This window comes from Eumetopias jubatus, unplaced genomic scaffold (assembly GCF_037043125.1).
Source record: "Eumetopias jubatus isolate StellerSeaLion01/CBP00866 unplaced genomic scaffold, mEumJub1_p1.0 scaffold_6, whole genome shotgun sequence".
In the NCBI taxonomy this organism is placed as follows: Eukaryota; Metazoa; Chordata; class Mammalia; order Carnivora; family Otariidae; genus Eumetopias; species Eumetopias jubatus.
Window position 1 is genome coordinate 21,590,065 of NW_028274812.1, and position 19,008 is coordinate 21,609,072.

General features: G+C 38.4%; 1 protein-coding gene across 8 annotated transcripts in view; it reads right to left on the reverse strand.

Annotated features, from left to right (window-relative positions):
* Positions 1-19,008, reverse strand: part of UTRN (utrophin) — a 500,702-nt gene that overhangs the window by 311,875 nt on the left and 169,819 nt on the right. For all 8 annotated transcript variants that reach the window (XM_088023855.1, XM_088023858.1, XM_088023856.1 and 5 more), the window contains 8 exons: positions 15,248-15,418; positions 13,029-13,208; positions 8,742-8,876; positions 7,025-7,174; positions 5,598-5,759; positions 5,028-5,156; positions 4,158-4,331; positions 2,287-2,442 (listed from right to left, as the gene is read on the reverse strand). In XM_088023855.1, coding sequence (XP_087879981.1) covers positions 2,287-2,442; positions 4,158-4,331; positions 5,028-5,156; positions 5,598-5,759; positions 7,025-7,174; positions 8,742-8,876; positions 13,029-13,208; positions 15,248-15,418 — 1,257 coding nt within the window. The remainder of the gene's footprint in view (positions 1-2,286; positions 2,443-4,157; positions 4,332-5,027; positions 5,157-5,597; positions 5,760-7,024; positions 7,175-8,741; positions 8,877-13,028; positions 13,209-15,247; positions 15,419-19,008) is intronic.

A 19,008-nucleotide genomic window follows, 5' to 3' on the forward strand; every position in this document is an offset into this window, starting at 1 on the left:
CTATTCAGGTCCTCTGCCCATTTTTACTTGGATTATTTGGTTTTTTGCTATTGAGTTGTATGGATTCTTTATATATTTTTGATATTAACTCGTTATCATATATATGATTTGCAAATATTTTTTTCCCATTCTGTAGGTTGTCTTTCCATTTTGCTGATGGTTTCTTTTGCTGTGCAGGAGCTCTTTAGTTTGATGTAGTCCCACTCATTTATTTTTTATTTTGTGGCTTGTATAGGCTTTTCTTTTCTCATTATATCTTCTCCCTAGACAGTCTCATCATCACCGAAAACTTTAATTACCATCTCTATGCAGATGACTCATAAAATTCCTAGCTTCAGCCCAGATATAGTCTCCAGACTTGAATAACTTTCTGAGTACCTGATATATTCAATTCACTCTCACAAAGGCACTTGACATGTGAACATGCCCAATACACACTTATGACTTTGCCATGTTTCCGCCTTTCCTTCCAGTGCCCCCTCCCAATGACGGTACCATGATCTTCCATGTAACCAAGCCAGAAACGCAGGGGTCATCCTTAATCTCCCCATCTCCTGTACTCCCACATCCTAATCCATCATCAACTCCTACTCACCTCACTTCTTAAATGTGTCTAAGTCCATCTGCTCATGCCATCTCCACTGCCCCCGCTCATTAATGCCACCATCATTTCTCACTAAGAATGCAACAATGACTTCCTAACTGCTCTCTTCACGGCCATTGCTGCCTTTTCCAATTCAACTGCAATGAGTGATCTTTGAAAAAGCAAATACATGAGCCTGTTATCTCCCTGCTAAAGTCCTGCAATTACTGCTTATTGCTCTTAAGATTAAAATCCTTATCACAAACCTAAGACACTAGTATGCTCTGGTCTCATCCCTTTCTCCAACACCACGTTCCCCACACTTGCTGCATTAGCCACACAAATGTACCATGCTGCCCCCTGCCACAGAGCCTTTGCACATGCTGTCCCAGCAACCTCAAAGTCTCCTCCACTGCTTTCACCCAGGCTATTCCTACTCATCCTTCAGATCTCAGTTTACGTACCACTTATTTCAAGGAAGTTTTTGTAACCCCAGTCTGGGCCAAATCCCCCATTCTTACAGCACCACATACATTCCTTCATAACACTTCAGACTGTTAATGTGACATTACTTTGTATGACTACCTGATTAATGTTTTCTTCCCTCATTATCCTCAGTTCTATTAGACAAAGATAACTTTTTGTGCACCACCTCTACTGCCTATGTGATTCCCGTCACACGGTACAGTCTCAATTGTGTTGAATGAGAAAATGACTTAACACTAAAACCATAGTCACAACTGGAGAGTTGACATTAAAACTGGCAACACCATTCCCATCCAAAAAATGTCCAGTTGATAAATAAATACAGTAATATTTGAGAACTAACTTCAGCTGTATAATAATACCAAGAAGAAGCTCTACACTGTGTGTTCCAGATGTGCAATGTATCAAAATGATACAAAATATATCAGATTAGCAATTTTCTCTTGCTTTAGTGAGCAGGTCAAAATTGTCCAGGAAATGTATGCACTGCTCATTCTTACTGATCCAAAAATGATAACAAAATTTCAGCTGGTTTTCTCTGGGTCTATGTAGAAACTTAGGTAATATTTAAAAACCCAAGAAGGATCTAAAATATTATCTAACACAGCTTTCCAATATTGCCAAGAAGGTTTCACTTAAACACTTTTGTTGTTGTTATTGTTTTGCTTTGCTTTCCTGGTTTCAGGGCAGAGTTCTCATAAGAGAAGACATTCAACCTTCTGAATATAGTCACTCACCATAAATGGCCAAAAATTCCCCGGCAGATTTGCTCAGATGCCCAAATTATAGATGTTTCTTAAAAGGATTTTAGATCGTGCTAGATTATTAATGTGAACTTCCTGTCACTTACCATTTATTAGAGTCCCAATGTTTTAACATTTCTCAGTAGACTATTCCATTTAGAAATCCAAGGACCAGTAACTTGAGTTTATACAGGGGCTCTTACTGGTAGAGTTTCCTTAGAATAACTTCTGAAAATTGACTAGCCACTGAACATATAAAAATGAGTCTGAATTAAATATTAAAAGTGAATTTCTCTACACTTATTCATCACTGTGATATTAATATACAGATGTAAAGAAATATAATAAAAAATACGGGAATAATTGAAGACATTATTATTAGTGCCCTAAAATTCAAACATGCATCCTTCCAGGAGCAAAAATTTAAAATACATAAATGAGAGAGATGCAGGCGAGCAGTGGAGTTGCCCTTACCTGGGCACCCAGGTCATTGTAGAGAATCTTCAGAGAAGTCAGCTGCTCATCCATCCCCCTGGGGTTGTCGGTTTGTTGCTTCTGGACAATGTGCCTTCCTGTTTTGATTACAGTCTCTACTTCCAGCTTGACTTCACTCAAAGTTTTATAGAGTTTCTTTAAAAGAAAGCAAGGCACATTTTACACACTGTGGTGAAAAATTGCTAATTGGAATCATTTCAGAAGCCGGCTTATACAGACTGACAGCTACAAAGTAACTATGGAGATCAAAGGGCTTTATCTTCCTCAGATTTGGTTCAAAGGATGAGTGAAATGACATCAAGGTTGTATTATCTTTTTAAAATCAGATAAGAAAATAAACTATACTTGTTTAAAAACCCTCAAACATGTATTTTCAAGGTTTATGAACGTACTTAGTAATAAAAACATTTTTCCTACATAAAATGGAAAAATATTAAGACTAAAAACTGAATGTCTATCATTTTTTAAATAACATTTTTTAAAACCATACATGCTATTACTAGAAAAAAGCCAACACTGGCTATATCTCTGGCTGTTGAAATTTGGGAGTATTAACATTCACTTTTTTTTTTCTTAGAATTCTCTGAAGTACCAAGTCTACCACAATGAGCATGTATTATTTATATGATGAAAAGATATATACTCAATATATCAAGATGTATGTAACTATAAGAAACTGGAGTTATGTAGGTCAAATTCAGAGCTGTCTTCACCCTAGTTACCTTGAAACTAAAAAGCTTTTATCTGGGTAAGTTCTCTTGTTTCCGTCCATCCTGATCTTGACCTGAAACATCTCCTGTGGCATTGTCACATAATAACAGACCACTGGACTAAGTTACACAAGGCCAAGGACAGTGCTCTGCTGATTTCTGTGTCTCATTAAATCAATAAATACTTACACTCACACACAGACATGCACATATGCCCACAAATGCAGACATACACACTCACACATACACATATACTCACACACCCACAAATTTACCATTTGTTCATTCTCCCACCCATTCCAGTTTTCGAGTACACAAACCTTCAGTGTGTAACAAACAACGAGACTGCAATTTTGGAAAAGCACAAAGAACTCTCCCCAGACTTTTGTCTTAACAAGCGTCATCTTAAGTTTCTTCGTGACTCCTCTCAAGGAGAAGACTAATTCTAAGATTGTGTATACTTAGCCACATTATCTTTAAATTTCCACTCAACTGAATTATAATGTTCGAGACTCAAATAGTAATAAGGCCTTATAAATAATATCTTCTTTCACATCTTAGGTTTAAACTTGAATTTAAAATTTTACTTTCCTAGAGAATGATTTTTTTATGCAATAATATTCCTGACATCAATTCTAAGTATAATTTCTTCTTTCATATTTTAGGCTTAAACTTTTTAAGTTGAAATTCAAAGCTTTACTTTCCTTAAGAATGATTTTCTTTTACACTGTAATATTCCTGACATCTATTCTCAATATGGTTCTTCTAGCTGACTCAAATTTATCCTTTAAAACTTAGCTTATTAGTCACATTCTGTCAAAATCTTCCCTAACTTCATACTGTGATTAAGATGTTTCCCTTGTTTTTTAAATCATGTAATATGCATGTCTATTCCAGCTTCCTTATCTCGTTACATTGTAGTAATTGATTTTACTCTCTCCCACCTGTCTCTCTTATCTCTTCTAATTTCCTTGAAGGTTACCACACTTCTTATTTTAACCTGTTTTTCACCACTGAGCTCTCTTCTTAGCTCACTCTAAACCGGTAATTATTAAATAAGCCATGTATGGAAGCACCAGATGAAGCCATATTAAGCTGCTGGAAAACCCACTAGACACATTATCCACCCAATGGCCTCACCATACACTTGTCCAGATGGCTCTGTATGACATCAGGATCCACATCCTTCACGTCCAGAACATGAAGTTCTGCTTTAACGCAATCCAACACACGCTTGCAATCAAGCATGCGCTGCTCAAAGTTGGCAGGCTTCTGGAAAAGTTGGAACTTTGTGGACACTTCTCGAAGCTTCCTCTGTTTCCAGAAATGAACAAAATAAGCAATTCACATCAGAATGATAATCTCTCTCAGCAGATGATAGTAATATTAACACACACTGCTAAAAAGCTGCAAGATGAAGCAGCCATAAGAACATTCCTTAAAGGAACACAGGCCTTGTTCCTAAGCAATCACCTGAGTGCACTGCACAACGCAGTGTCATGAATTACTTGACAGAGTATCAGTCTAAGACACAAGAAAAGGCTAAGCGGGTCTTCCTGGAATTAAAACTTCACAGAATTTCTCACCTGTTTGAAAAATATAGTTCAAGAACCTAAAACTCAAAATGCCCTTCATGGCAAGTTCAGAGTCGTCAATCTTGCATCCACCGTTAAAGGACTCGGTGGCGCTGCGTCCCACGTTCTCAGCCTGCCCAGTGCGCCAGACCACACCAGAAAGGACAGAGGCTCTGCATTAATGGAAAAATCTATACAAAGATAACTTCTAAATCTAGCTTGCTCTCTCTTCTTAATTCAACTATAAAATCAGATTCAGTATTTTCCACCCATGTAACAATTTGTTTCTGCTGCTCTGCCCGGGATGCAATGCATCATTCCCAACCCACTGTTTATAGCATAAAGAAGACCAAAGACATCCAAGTCATTGGCTCTTCCTCATTTTTTTTACACCCAGCACATCAAAGAGTGAAATGGAGCTGCTCTCCCTCTTCACCTGTAGCAAGTCCATCTGACTTCCTCCTCTGGCATTCCTGCCTTCGGGGGAAGTTGGAGGCTGGGAGCGTGTGTTTCTTCTCAACTCCTCCAGAGTCAGCTCGTGGGCTGAGATCTCTGCTTGGATTTTCTGCAACAAAGAGATCAGAAAGGGGAGAGCGTCTTTTCTGTTAAAAGTTCCAGATAGTCACACAGTACATAAGAACATGTTGACCACTGTACAAGCTTTAATAAGTTTGACAATAATACAGCCCACCTGTGTTGCAGGACTCCCATGTGGGACACACAAACTAAGATCTTGGCGTTCATCATTTCTAGTGTTCACCACTTATTTATAAAAAAAGGAATTTTCCCAACTTCATAACTATAATTTTAAAATGGTGATCATTTGCCAGGGTCTCACAGAGAGACCAAAAGAACTCCAAAAACCCATATGCAGCCCCATAAGTAAGGTCAACCTTCCTCACTGACTCAGTTTGGAATGGCAAGAGGGGCTGGTTGTCTTGAGGGGGAGGAAGTGATTACATATGCTCTTTTTATGACTTGAAAGCCCTCCACTCCATGGCAGTACCTGAGCTTCCTGTGGAACTTGAAAGGCATCTATCCTATCAGTCAAGTACGTTGTAAGCTGCTTGTCCAGCTCCCCCAAGCTCTCCTGCAAGACTTGAAGCATGTGGTCAGTTTCCCGTAGGACCTGAAGTTGCTTTTCCAAAGCAATCTGCTTGCTCTCTGCCTACACAGGGGAAAAATTGAATCAGTTGCACAGCACCAATATAAAGAGCTGAATATAAGAAAACCTACATGTTCTGGTCACCAAGAGGGAAACAGACTTTAAAAGCACTAGCTCAAAACTTTGGCCTACATTACAAATAAATAATAATTAGCAAGGATAACAGTGAAAAGACTCTTCTAGTGTCTTATTTATCTTACAGTGACTAATTTTTACTTCTTTCTATATACAATGACAAAATATAAAAATGCCCTTGAGGGTGTTATGCTAAGGGAAATGAGTCAGAGAAAAGGAAATAGCATATGATCTCACTTATACGTGGTATCTAAAACAAACAAAAAAAACAAGCACACAGAGATGAGAACAGATTGACAGTACGAAGAGAGTAGATCTTAAAAGTCCTCATCACTAGAAAAAAAAATTGTGACGATGCATGGTGAGGGATGTTAGCTAAACCTACTGTGGTGATCATTTTACAACGTATACAAATATCAAATCATTACATCATACACCTGAAAGTAATATAATGTTATATTTCAATTATACCTCATTTAAAAAAAAGTTTTCCCACATAACATATTAGAGACAATAAAAATGTCATCTATTACACATTTAGGACATTTACAGGAACCCGCAGTAAGCCTACCAATAACGATATAAAATATAACAAGAATGTCTATCAGTAGCGTGAACATATAAATCTCTTTTCTTTTTCCCCAAAGTCTCAAGTTCTACGGAGTTACATACATGTTGAACCACCATCTGCTGCACTTTTGGGGTAAATTTGATGCTCTTCACAACCTAAACACCAATCATTATTATTTAATGTGTTTAAAAAGTATGTAACATCCATCCAACCCTCCTATAAAGGATAATCTCCTTTCTCTACTTACTGATATGAACATGCATATTTGATGCGCTCTGAATAGGTATCTAGAGATTATGACATTTTATAACAGCAACTTATGCCAAATTCAGTTGGTCCTAATATTTACTAGGATAATCTGAGTTCCTATTCTTATATATAGCTAAAATATCCTTAAAGGAAACTGAATAGTTCCTAAGTAGAAACAATCTCAAGGGTAGATTTTTTATTCATCAAAGTTCTGTTTGTCTTCTAAGTGTTAGGTTTACTCTTTGCCACCTAGGATTTCCATGTCCTCCCCATCCCTATTCATGTTGGTTACCAACTCTTCCGCCTGGTAAAAGTTCTTGCAGTCAGCTCTATACCGTGATACCTATCAACACCTGGGTTCCCCAATTCTTACCAGGTGACTCAGGTCTTCATATCGACTATTAAAAGCCTCCAGTTTTTCACTGATTATATCATCAAGAATCCCTCCATCAATCAGAGTCTGGCCAAGTTCTCGAATCTGGGTGCGATTATCTGCTGGATGTCGCAAAACAGATTCCAGAGACTAGACAGGGAGAGGAGAAAAAATATGCATTGACTGAGGCAAAATACATCAAGGATCCTAAAAATGTCCACTTTTTTAAACAAGTAATTCCATTCTCTAGAAATCTACCTAAAGAACAGGACCAGAAATGAGGTAGATGATTAATTTACAAAAATATCCATCATGGTATTAATAAATACCTAAAATTGAAAACTCAGTATGAATGATGATACATGTTACTAGACTTTCATAAAAATAATTTCAGTAATTATTAATTACGTAGGGAAACGTTCACAGAATGATGAAAATTTTAAAAGCAGAAAACAAGACTATACAAGCAAAATTATCTCCAACGGTTATTGACCATATTGCTAAAAACAGGTACTCATTTTTCTACAACATACACAGAATGCTAGGCACTGTTTTATATACACATAAATATACATAAATCTAATTAGCTGGATGGGCTAAATACTATTCCCATATTACAGATGGGAAAACTGAAGCTCACAGAGGTTAAATACAAAAACACACAGTAAAAAGTAGAGCTACAATTCCAACTTTAAGACTCTAAAGGCTTTTTTTATCCAGTACTATAATGTACTGCCTTCCAGTATGGATAGAAAATTTTGAATAATAATAATTAGGAAGAAATACACCAAAATGTTTAAAAGTGCTTATGTTGCTTTTTACTTCTCTCCATTTTCCATATTTCTGGAAGGCACATGTTTTAATTCTTATATTAGGAAGATATGTTTTTAAAGGAAGCCTTTCATATTTTTTCTTCTTCTCTCAACCTCTCACCCTGGGATCTTACTTGAGAAGCGGTATCTTTCCTCCAGCAGAGCATCCGGCTCTTGGGCTTCAGGTCCCGCCTTGGACTCATTCCGGACCTTCAGTCCGGTCATCCACTCAGTTACCATCCTGTGTCCCTTCCATTTTAAAAGCAAAGGGACCCTCTTCCTCCTCTTTTATTTGAAGCAAATCTACTCTCTTCACATTTTAATCCATTGAAGAAAGAGTTTTTAAGTTATCGTGTGCCACACCCTGTGCTGGTAACTTGGGAATGATGAAAAAGCAGGTACGTTTCTTGGCCTCGTGGAGCTCAAGCCTAGGCCTGGGGACAAGCTCCTAGGGCAGGATCCAAGCCTCAAATACTAGCCACTCTAACCCGTCCCCAGCTCTTCACATGGGGAATGATGACAGAGCAAGAGCTACTGTAAACTCAGCAGTTGCCACTGTCTAATGAGCAAAAATAACTTTATGAAGAAACAAGAGAGCAATTGCCCTAATAACAGAAGGCAGAGTTTTATCCGGTGAAAGGTAAAAATAAGCTGGAAAATCACTAGGGTGCTTTGCTAAAAGTACTCATGCCCAAAATGTGCTAATTATCAAACAACTAACCCACCCCATGAGGCTGAGTTCGTGGGTCACCAATAATCTAAACACACAGGACTGTATAAATACGGCAGGCCACGGAAGTTATACTGAAAACCACCAAGAAAGCAAATGCATTTGTCAACAGAAAGCACCATGTTCCTCCTTGGAGTACGCATTTGGCCTCGCGGCCACAGAAAGAACTGCCCACCTCCAGGGCTTCATTGACAGCGTCTGCCTTCTCGGGCAGGGCCTCGGTACTCTTCATCCGCTCCTCCAAAGTGCTCAGCCAGCAGGTCTCAAGATCCAAATAGTGAAGCAGTTCGATCCAGCAAGACCATACTTCCTAACGTGAGCAAGAAAAAAGCTCTATTATAAAAGAAGTCATTTAAGAGGTGATGTAGCTCCAGTACAACACATTCTCTCTAACCAATAATAACAATTTCATTTAGATATGAGTATATTTGAAAATTTAGAAACTGATGAAGTTGGAATTGCAATAAGTGAAAAAATAAAATTCTTCAACAAATCATATGAGACCAGTTGGTGCAGGGCGGGGGGGGCGGTCGGGGGGTAAAGAGGAATGAGTTGTCTCCCTCTGTGCACTAAAAAAAAATTCCAAAGATTTATTTAAATGCCAAAAATAAAACTATATAATTAGTAGAAGAAACCAGGAGGGGAATATTATTAGTTGTTTTTTTTTTAAACAGGAGGGTAAAAAGTACTCATAACTGCAACACTTTTTAACAAAATCATATAGAAAATTAGAATTCCCTGGGGTCTACCCTCTTCTAACTCAGAGCTCACTAATCTAACAATTTGCTGTATACTCCTTCAATTTTTTCCTAAATTCCTATGAATGTGTCTATATATGAAGAGAGTCACATTCAACCAAATGGAGTTATACTATACTCTCACTGGATTAGTCCCAATCACTTATTCCCCATTCCTATGGGAGTTTTGAGGGGAGAGGGATAAGTTTATACTCCACTTTCCAGGAGCAAAGTTATGGGAGAAACTACCCCTTCCCATATAGGATGAGCCTATTTGATTGATAAATTTAGGAGAAAGAGTCCAGCAGGGAGCCTCCTGGGGTGACCCTCTTTCAGATCTATTGACCTAGAGAAGGCACATCCCAGCACTCCACAGGAGGTGTGTTTAGCAGGTCAGGGGGCAGCAAATTTTTCTATAAAACGCCAGACAATCTTTTCGGTTTCATAGGCCACATTCAGTCTCTGTCACAGATTCTTTTTTGTTTATTGTGTGTGTTTTGCTTTTTGAACCACTCTTTTAAAAACAGACAAACCATTTTTAGCTCACGAGCCATACAGACACAGGCCACAAGCCAGAGTTACTCTTTAGGCTATAATCTGCCAACCCCTGGCTAAGACTAAAAGAGAAAAGAGGTATCCAGTCCCCCAGATTTCTACAGAGAGCAGACCGAGATCGACTCGGTGGCCAGCAGAACCTTATCTCTGATGGGGGAAAAAAAAAAGGATGACTCCCAGAGAGTCATTCCCAAGAAACAAACCGGTTCCTAATCAAGCAAGAGTCTCACCTCTGGAGTAGAACACTGACTACACCACGTCCCTGGCCCGATACCAGAACTACTATTATTGGATTTCAGAGTCACCATTCCCAGTGACTGTTATTTACGTTCCATTCTGCCAACTTTTTCGAATGGAAGTGTCCACTGAGGCATCCCTCTGCCCATCTCACCATGGATGTTGGGTATGGGGGGTGCAGATAACCTGTCTTTTTTGTGTCCAGGTCACCAGATCTAGAGGCACTGCTCCCACACACCTGCACCTGAAGAAACTGCTCCAATGAGCCCCATTATATCTGGACCTGATGCGCACATCACAAGACACTGGATTTCAAGCTTGATGCTGTACTGGATATGACTTTGGGAGTCCCTGGGAGAGCCTGAGTGCATTTTGCATGAGGGAACAATGGAACGAATTTACGGCCAGAGAGTGAACTATGGTGGACTGATAATAACCACACATTTTTTGCCACTACTCCCGTTAGGTGGCAAATTTGTTTTCTCCTCCCCCAGGATGTGGGCTGGCCTCGCAACCTGCTTAGAACAAAAGAATGCTAACAGAGGTGATGCTCTACCAAATTGCTGGCCTGGCCTCTAAGGGGACTGGCAACTTCTGCTTCCTCCCTTCTAAAAGCCAGCCACCCTGCTGCAGAGAACCACGTGGAGAAAGACCGGCAGAGGAGAGGCCATCGCGAGTGCCCCTTGCTGAGCTCCCACAGGAATGCAGCCCCCTGAGTGCGCTCTCCCTACACCACATGGAGCAGAAGAGCAACTCCGCTGGGCCAGATCAGCCCACAGCATCATGAGAAATAATAAATGGCTGTTTTTGCAAGCCACTATGCTTTGGTGAGGTTTGTTACATAGCAACTGATAACTGAAACATAAGTGTATATATTAAACATATAAAAACAGGGATGGGAAAAATATATAGCAACTCCAGGATAATGCCTACTTCAAGAGAGGGGCTGAGAGAGATGGTAGGGGCTGGGAAAGGAGGAAACATAGCCTGTAATGCTAATTTGTTTTATTTTAAAAACAAGATCTGGAAAAATAAGGCAAAATGTTAAGTTATATCTGAAGAATATATATGTATATGGTTATACACTGGTTATATAGGTGTTATGATCTGTACTTTTCCATAAATTTGAAATATTTCATGATTTAAAAAAAATTAAGGGATCTAGAAACAATCAAGGTAATAAAGTTGGATCCTGCCAAAGAAAAACATTCTTACTCTAATTTAGGAATTTGGGCTATTTCTGCCTAAGATTCCTTAGTCATCTTGAACATAATTTCAGAGCATGTCAGTTTTTTAAACTTCTTTTTTCATCTTTTCATTTCCCCCTTTAAAGATATCAAGGCCTCATCTTTTCTCTCTTATCATTTTTTTTTTCTGGCATTTTTCCTTCTCTTCTCTCAAAGTAATTCTCTCAAATTAATTCCAAAGTAATTCTCAAAGCAATTCCAAATTTTCAACATGCATACTTCATTCCTCATCCTCAAATTGCCACCTCTGGGTCATAAACACAACTTGAAGAAATGACACAGAATACGTGGTGGTCTTCTGTTAGGTTAGTATAACTTGGGGACTTTGTTCATTCTTTTAACATATTATGAGTTGCTATTTTGACTATAAATAAATAGGAAAACAAAAACATGGAGAAAACTACAGTAAAGTTCAAGTCCAAGATCATTCACTAGGATTCAAGATTAGGCATACATAATATTATATATTATGTTTACTAAATTTTAAATTCTCAATTGAGTAACCTCGGGTATTTTATATTAGACAACACAGTTGACCGTTCAACAATACAGGTTTGAACTGCGTGGATCCATTTATACATGGATTTTTTTTACAACACAATAATATAAACATGTTTTCTTTTCCTTATGATTTTCTTAACACCTAACTTACATTATTATAAGAATACAGTACATGATACATATAACATGCAAAGTATGTGTTAATTGACCGTTGAGATCATCAATAAGGCTTCTGGTCAACAGTAGGCTGTTAGTAGTTAAGTTTTGGGAAAGTCAAAAGTTATAAACAGATTTTCAGCTGGGTGACATTAGGTGTGGTCAGTGCTCCTAACCACCCCCCTACCACATTGTTCAAGGATCAACTGTATGTTAACTTTAAGGAATGAAGTTTTGTTTGACCTACAGCTTTCTTATTAACCAGTTTGAATTATACATATTTATCTTAGCACAAAATAGATTCAGAACAAGCCAAGTACTGAATGAATTTAAATATTACAGCTGTGATTGTTTACCATTTTAGGATTTACCACAATACAATCATTTAATTTAGGTTGAACTGAATTTAAATTAAATTGTTTATAAATTGAAATTCTTCTTGAATCTTTTCAGTAAGATGCAACAAAAGTCACACTAATGTCAAAACAAACAAGCAAAAACATTTAAAAACAACAACAACAATAACAACAACTCATAGCATCATCTACATCTTCAACCAATGGCCAGGGGGGAAAATGGTCCAGCAAAACACCAGCACACTGCAAGTTCTTCTTTCTATCAGGTGACTCTAACTTCAGACACCAGTCATAATAAAAAACCTCAATTCACCTCTGTGTACTAACCAGGCAAAACAAAGCAAAGGAGAGGCTCACATTACATTGTTCTAGAATTTTAGAATTGGAACAGACCCTACAGATCACCTGAAACATGAAAACCTTGATTTCACATATAAAAAAATTCTGAAAATATGAAACCGCTTTCCCAAGAACCTGCTACTAATTGAAGGCAGATTTCGGGTTTCCTATTTTTTTAATCCCAGTTTCATTCTACCAACTTGTTATCCAAGAACGACTCTTCCTTTATGATCGCATACTGGAAAAGAAAATTCGAGTTTTTTCCAAGATATGGAAATGGCCGGTACTTTACACAGTTTGATCTCAGAAATATGTCACTGATAAAATAACATACCTCTAGCGTGTGGCATTTTCCTCGAATTCGGTTACACAGAAGTTGGTAATTCTCCAGCACAACATTCAGCTCAGATGTCAATTCCTGGCCACCAGAGGGCGCCTTTGCAGCCAGTAACATGATGTTGTCCTTGAGAATCTTCACTCTCACCTCCTTCTGCAACACGTCCTCTTTCGCCCTCTAGTCCAAGAAAGGATGAACTTGAAAACTGTCTCCCGTTCTCAGTAACCAATTTATTTCTTTTTCAAAAAGATAACTAAACCAAAATTAAAATGCTGACATGATTCTAACTACCTACTTGGAACGTTTATTTAGGGAATCACCACAGAGAGTACTTTTGAACTAAGAACGAACACTAACCGTAACACAGACGTTTCATAACAAGCAACGTGAACACCTAAGTCACCCTCAGTTACTGACGTGGAGTATTTTCAAAGTCTGGGCCCATGATAAGAATCTAAGTGAGGCATTTTAATTAAACACTGTAAGTCCGAGCATATTAAACTGTAATAAATAAATTTTCACCAGAGTAGAGGTATCATTTAAAAATAATTTAAACATACCTTTTTTTCTCCTGGAACACAGGTGTATCTATGCTTCTGATAATTAATAGCATTTCGAAGTTGATGAAGTTATACTAAGAAGTCTAACCTAGAAAGAGCTTCTTTCCTGACTTTCCCTCCATGCTGGGGATGAAGACTCATTTTTAGAAAAATCAACCCAAGACAGCTTTTCACTTTCCCTTTTAGCTTCCTCTACTGCTTAATGGTTTTAAATTTCTCTCGGTTGTTAAAGTAATTAAGTACAGTGGTTTTTAAAATCATAACGGTTGTCTGGAAGAATAAAAACAAATAGAATGTTGCCCAATCAAGGGTTTTAAACTTATTTCTCTAAGCTCTCATCCCTACTGATTTTAAGAAACCACAAAACTACAATGCCAATAATATAAAGGAAGAGAATAAATTAAATAAGATGGTTCTTAACATGGCAGGCCACCTTTAAAATACCTTATACTGAATATTTTAAAAGTTCTCAAAAAACCTACACTAAAAAAGATGCTTCAGTGAAAACACCACATACAAGTACAGTAAGAGTCCCTTACTGTATTTACTTTGATTCACATTCAATAATGCATTGATGAAATGTAATCCCTTTTTAAACAGATATACAGAGATTTTTGCTTTAGTTATACTTTTAGGCAAGTTAAATTTGGCATAAAACAGTTAATGTGTGGCTTAATCTTATTTTTTTTTTTAAATAGCCTTTAAGACACTATTTCCTTCGGTGTGAACACTGAAGAACACTTGAAGCAATGTTAGAAATTTGGGAATGAGGGCGCCTGGGTGGCTCAGTTGGTTGAGCGACTGCCTTCAGCTCAGGTCATGATCCAGGACTCCCTGGATCGAGTCCCGCATCGGGCTCCCTGCTCGGCGGAGAGTCTGCTTCTCCCTCTGACCCTCCCCCCTCTCATGTGCTCTCTCTCTCTCTCTCTCATTCTCTCTGTCTCAAATAAATAAATAAATAAATAAATAAATAAATAAATAAAAATTTGGGAATGATGCCCAATTCTTTTACTATACAAAAAAAAGAAAGCATTCAAGACTATTGACACAGGAATATAAGTTTACAGGAAATATATCCTGTGGACCCAAATGATATTAAATCCCTTGACAATGTTCCTACTGCAACTCTTACCTGCTCTAACAAAATTTTGTTATGCATGTGTTTCCCATGAATTCACTGGAAGAACACCTTTGATAAAATGAAGATAAATCGCAACCGAATTGGGAAGTCGCCCTTGTTCCTGACAAAAGACAATTCTTCTTTAAAACTTCTGGAAATGGATAGTGTTGATGGTTGCACAACACTGTGAACATAATTGATAAAACTAAATTTTTGAGTCATTCTCTAGGGCTCCCTGAGGTTCTAATGGAAGAGACAGTCTTAGGGGCCTTCATGGACTCAACTCCTGGGCCAAATGGAACACGTGGAGTCTCGGCTTCCTTTTTCTACTAAAATCATAGCAGCTATCCTTCCATATTTTTTTTCCAATTTGAAATCCAACTATGCAAGATTATATGTACATATCATGCTTTACAGATCATTGATAGATAGATAGATAAATAGATAGATTCATTCGCCCATTCATTCATTCATTCATTCATATCTAAGGGAGAAGGGGAACTATAAAGCCTATTGGACACTGGCCCCAGACTCACCTTCATTTCTTCTACTGCACTCTCTAGTTCTTCCGGTGACTTGTACTCAAAATCCCTCTCCAGGTACTCTTCTTCTGCCTGGGTCATCCATTCCTGCATCTCTGACAAATCTTTCTTCAGGTTCACTGCTTTTTCCTGACTTTCAGACAACCTATTTTTTTGAATAGCAATCTGGAAAGGAAAAGCCATTCACCCAGATAAACAAACGCTAAAACACTAAATGTCAGGTTCTAGTTTCTAATATCTAAGCACAGAGTGAGAACCTTCCACAAAGAGTCTTGTTTTAACATTCAGATAAAGTCCTTCATACATCTTGTGCTGATGTTGAGGAATACAAGCAACAACGAAAACAATCACTATAACTGGGGTGCTACACCACATTTTGGATATTAATCCAATATGGAAATACCTATTATAATTCTAAAAATGCAAAACTTTTGACAGAGTAACCCCAAATGAAGGAATCTAGCCTACAACCATAAAAACATATACTTTAAGGAAATTTACTGCAGCACTGTTTATTATGGAAAAAAAAAAAAAAACCCTGGAAGCAACCAGAATGTCCATTTTCTCCCATAAAGCACTGCTGTACAAAATTCTGGTTTTGATAATCTCCTATACTTGTATCCTGCACACAGACACAAAAAAGTTACATCAGAAAATAGGTTTTATCTGAATCTCATTCAATAACTCAGTTAAATATTTCAGATAATCAAATACTTGACACAAAAATATGTTTGACCACAAACGGACTTCCGTAGATAGCATCCCACTGAGATCACCCAGCGCTCACTTCCTCCCACTCAGAGTAGTGGTCATGGCGCCAGGGGCTTGCTTGGCCGCAAAGCTGATCGTGACCAGAAGCCAGCGCAGGAATAGGACGGCTCTCTTGAGAGCAAGAGAGACTCCTTAGAGGCTTTCCTGTACCCACTCTCCAAACAGGATCACAGACATAAACATAGAAGGGGGCCAAACAGGAGCTCTGATTTCCCTGCCCCACATGGTGCCCCAGGAGCAAGCAGTCTATGCAGCCCTGGTGCCCAAGTCCTGCTGATCAGCACTTTAAGTGGGGTGGCTGTTTTTAAAAAAATACAGATATATATATATATATATATATATATATATATATATATAAATACAGATTCCTTGGGTTCTGCTTCCAGAAAACTCTCCTTACTAGTTTCTGAACACTGGTCAATTATATAATTCTCATAGATCCAGAGAGAAATAAAAACACTGTAATGAACTTAAAAAAAAAAGCTCAAAACTATAATTAATTATCCTGAGATTATATACTTTCTATTTTTTGGCATTAAAATGTTCCTCGTTTCATGATACCGTGGCTATAACAGATGAAATAGATTGTTTTTATTTGTTGATTGACTTTAAATGTCCATCCTTCCTTAGCAAAATAGAAATTTGGCAACGTTATATTTGTCCAAAACTTCTTCAACCTTTATACTACTCAGTGAAACACAAGAGTCTGGAATGGCTTTAGATAATGATTCACACAACACATGGTTGCCTCCTTGATAAGGACACTTAAAAACTTCCCATATGTTTACTCTCATACGATGAATCGATGATAATTCATAATTATTTCTATGTTGTCATATCTATATGTATGTATATATGTAGACAGATACATAGACCTAAATAACTATGTCTGTCTGTATCTATCTATCACTTTCTTTGCTCCTTGCTGGCACTTCCAAACCATTTTCCGTATTTACTTTCTCCCAAATCTCAACAGATTCAAGCACAAACCATCAGATTATAGCACACTTAGAGAAATCTGAATTTGGCCAGAATAGACAATATTAAAAACTTATTTTCTTAAGTGTGGCAATGGTATTGTGGTTTTGTAGAACACTGTCTTTATTTATGACAGAAGTATTTAGTATTTAATATCCATGCTAAAGTGTTTAGGGATGAAGTGTCATGATAGTTTCAAATCCCCGTCAAAAGTACATTTTTATGAGGAATTCTTAATCTCAGGAAACAAACTGAGGGTTGTTGGAGTGGTGGGGGGTGGGAGGGATGGGGTGGCTGGGTGATAGACATTGGGGAGGGTGTGTGCTATGGTGAGTGCTGTGAAGTATGCAAGACTGTTGAATCACAGATCTGTACCTCTGAAGCAAATAATACATTATATGTTTTAAAAAAAAAAAAAGAAGAAGAAGATAGGAGGAGGGGAAGAATGAACGGGGGGAAATCGGAGGGGGAGACGAACCATGAGAGACTGTGGACTCTGAAAAACAAACTGAGGGTTCTAGAGGGGAGGGGGGTGGGGGGATGGGTCAGCCTGGTGATGGGTATTAAAGAGGGCACGTTCTGCATGGAGCACTGGGTGTTATGCACAAACAATGAATCATGGAACACTACATCAAAAACTAATGATGTAATGTATGGTGATTAACATTAAAAAGGTACATTTTTTAGGGAAAAAAGTGTGTGTGGAGAGTGAAGGAGAGAGAGAAAGCAAATGTGGTAGAACATTACAACTGGCAAATTAAGGAATGGGTATGTGGCTACTCCTCTACCTTTATTTCAAACTTCCTTTAAGTTTGAACATATTCAAAATACAGAATTTATGGGAAAACAATACAAAATATTCCAAGGATGCAAATATCAGTTTTTCCTACATAAACATTAACCAAAAACCTTGCATGAAGAGATGTGTACCACGTAAGGGCTGTCTGCGGAACAGTCCTATATTTCACACCTTCTCCTCCCATTTTTCACCCTTCCTCACTCACATCAGCTTTGTGTAATCTCATTGGCGAAGCAAAAGCAATCAGAAGAGAGCAGTTACACTGCAGTCCTACTGTACCCTGAGGTGCCTTCCTTCAATCACCATGGAGAAACTATCCAACAACAATTCTTTCACGGAGAGAGTGGACCCCAACCCTCTCACATATGACAGACTTCACTCCAGGAACTGTTTTCTCTCAAACTCTTCCGCCTCATTATTTTCTCCCTCTTAGTGAGGTCCGTCTTTTTGGCATGAAAATATCCTGTAACATCTTTTACTTCTAAAAATTACAAAAACACCTCTTTGGAACCCCAGGCCTCCGCACCCACCCCATTTCTCTGCCCCTTTAAATAGAGAAATTCCTCAAAGTTGGTTATACTTGTTGTCCCAACTGCTCACTTCCCATTCTCTCCTCAACCTTCCCCAACGTGACTCTCTTCCCTGCCATGCCACCAGACTCTTTCCTCAAGGTCATTTAAAGCCTCCATTTGTCAGATCTAAAGCCTGACTTTCAGTTCTCCTTGGCCTCAGCAATCCTCAGGACAGGGCACCGTGGAAAGCTTTCTCCATCTGGCCCTCGGGCCTCACAGCCTCCTGGCATGTTTCTCCGCCAGCTGACCCTAACCTCGCAGCATCTTTGGACTCACCCTTTCCTCTTTCCGGCAGTAAGTGCTGAAGAGCTCCATCTGCATGCCTCATAAGCTCACACTTAACCCTTCCAGAATGGAAATCATTGTTTCACCTGCTCTCACAAAAGCTTCTTGTTTCTTGAGTCTCCACCATTTCAGCAAATAGCACCACAATTCACACAAAGTGGAAGCTCTGCCCAAACCCTCAGTTGTCCTTGACCATTCCCTTTTTGAGATTACATGTCCAATCCATTACTAGACTCCTATCTCTATTTTCAAAATATAGTCCAAACCTAACAGTCCTCACGACCTCCACCACTATCTCTCTAGTCTGAAGGGCCAAGACAGCAATAACCTCTTAAATAATCTCTGTTTTT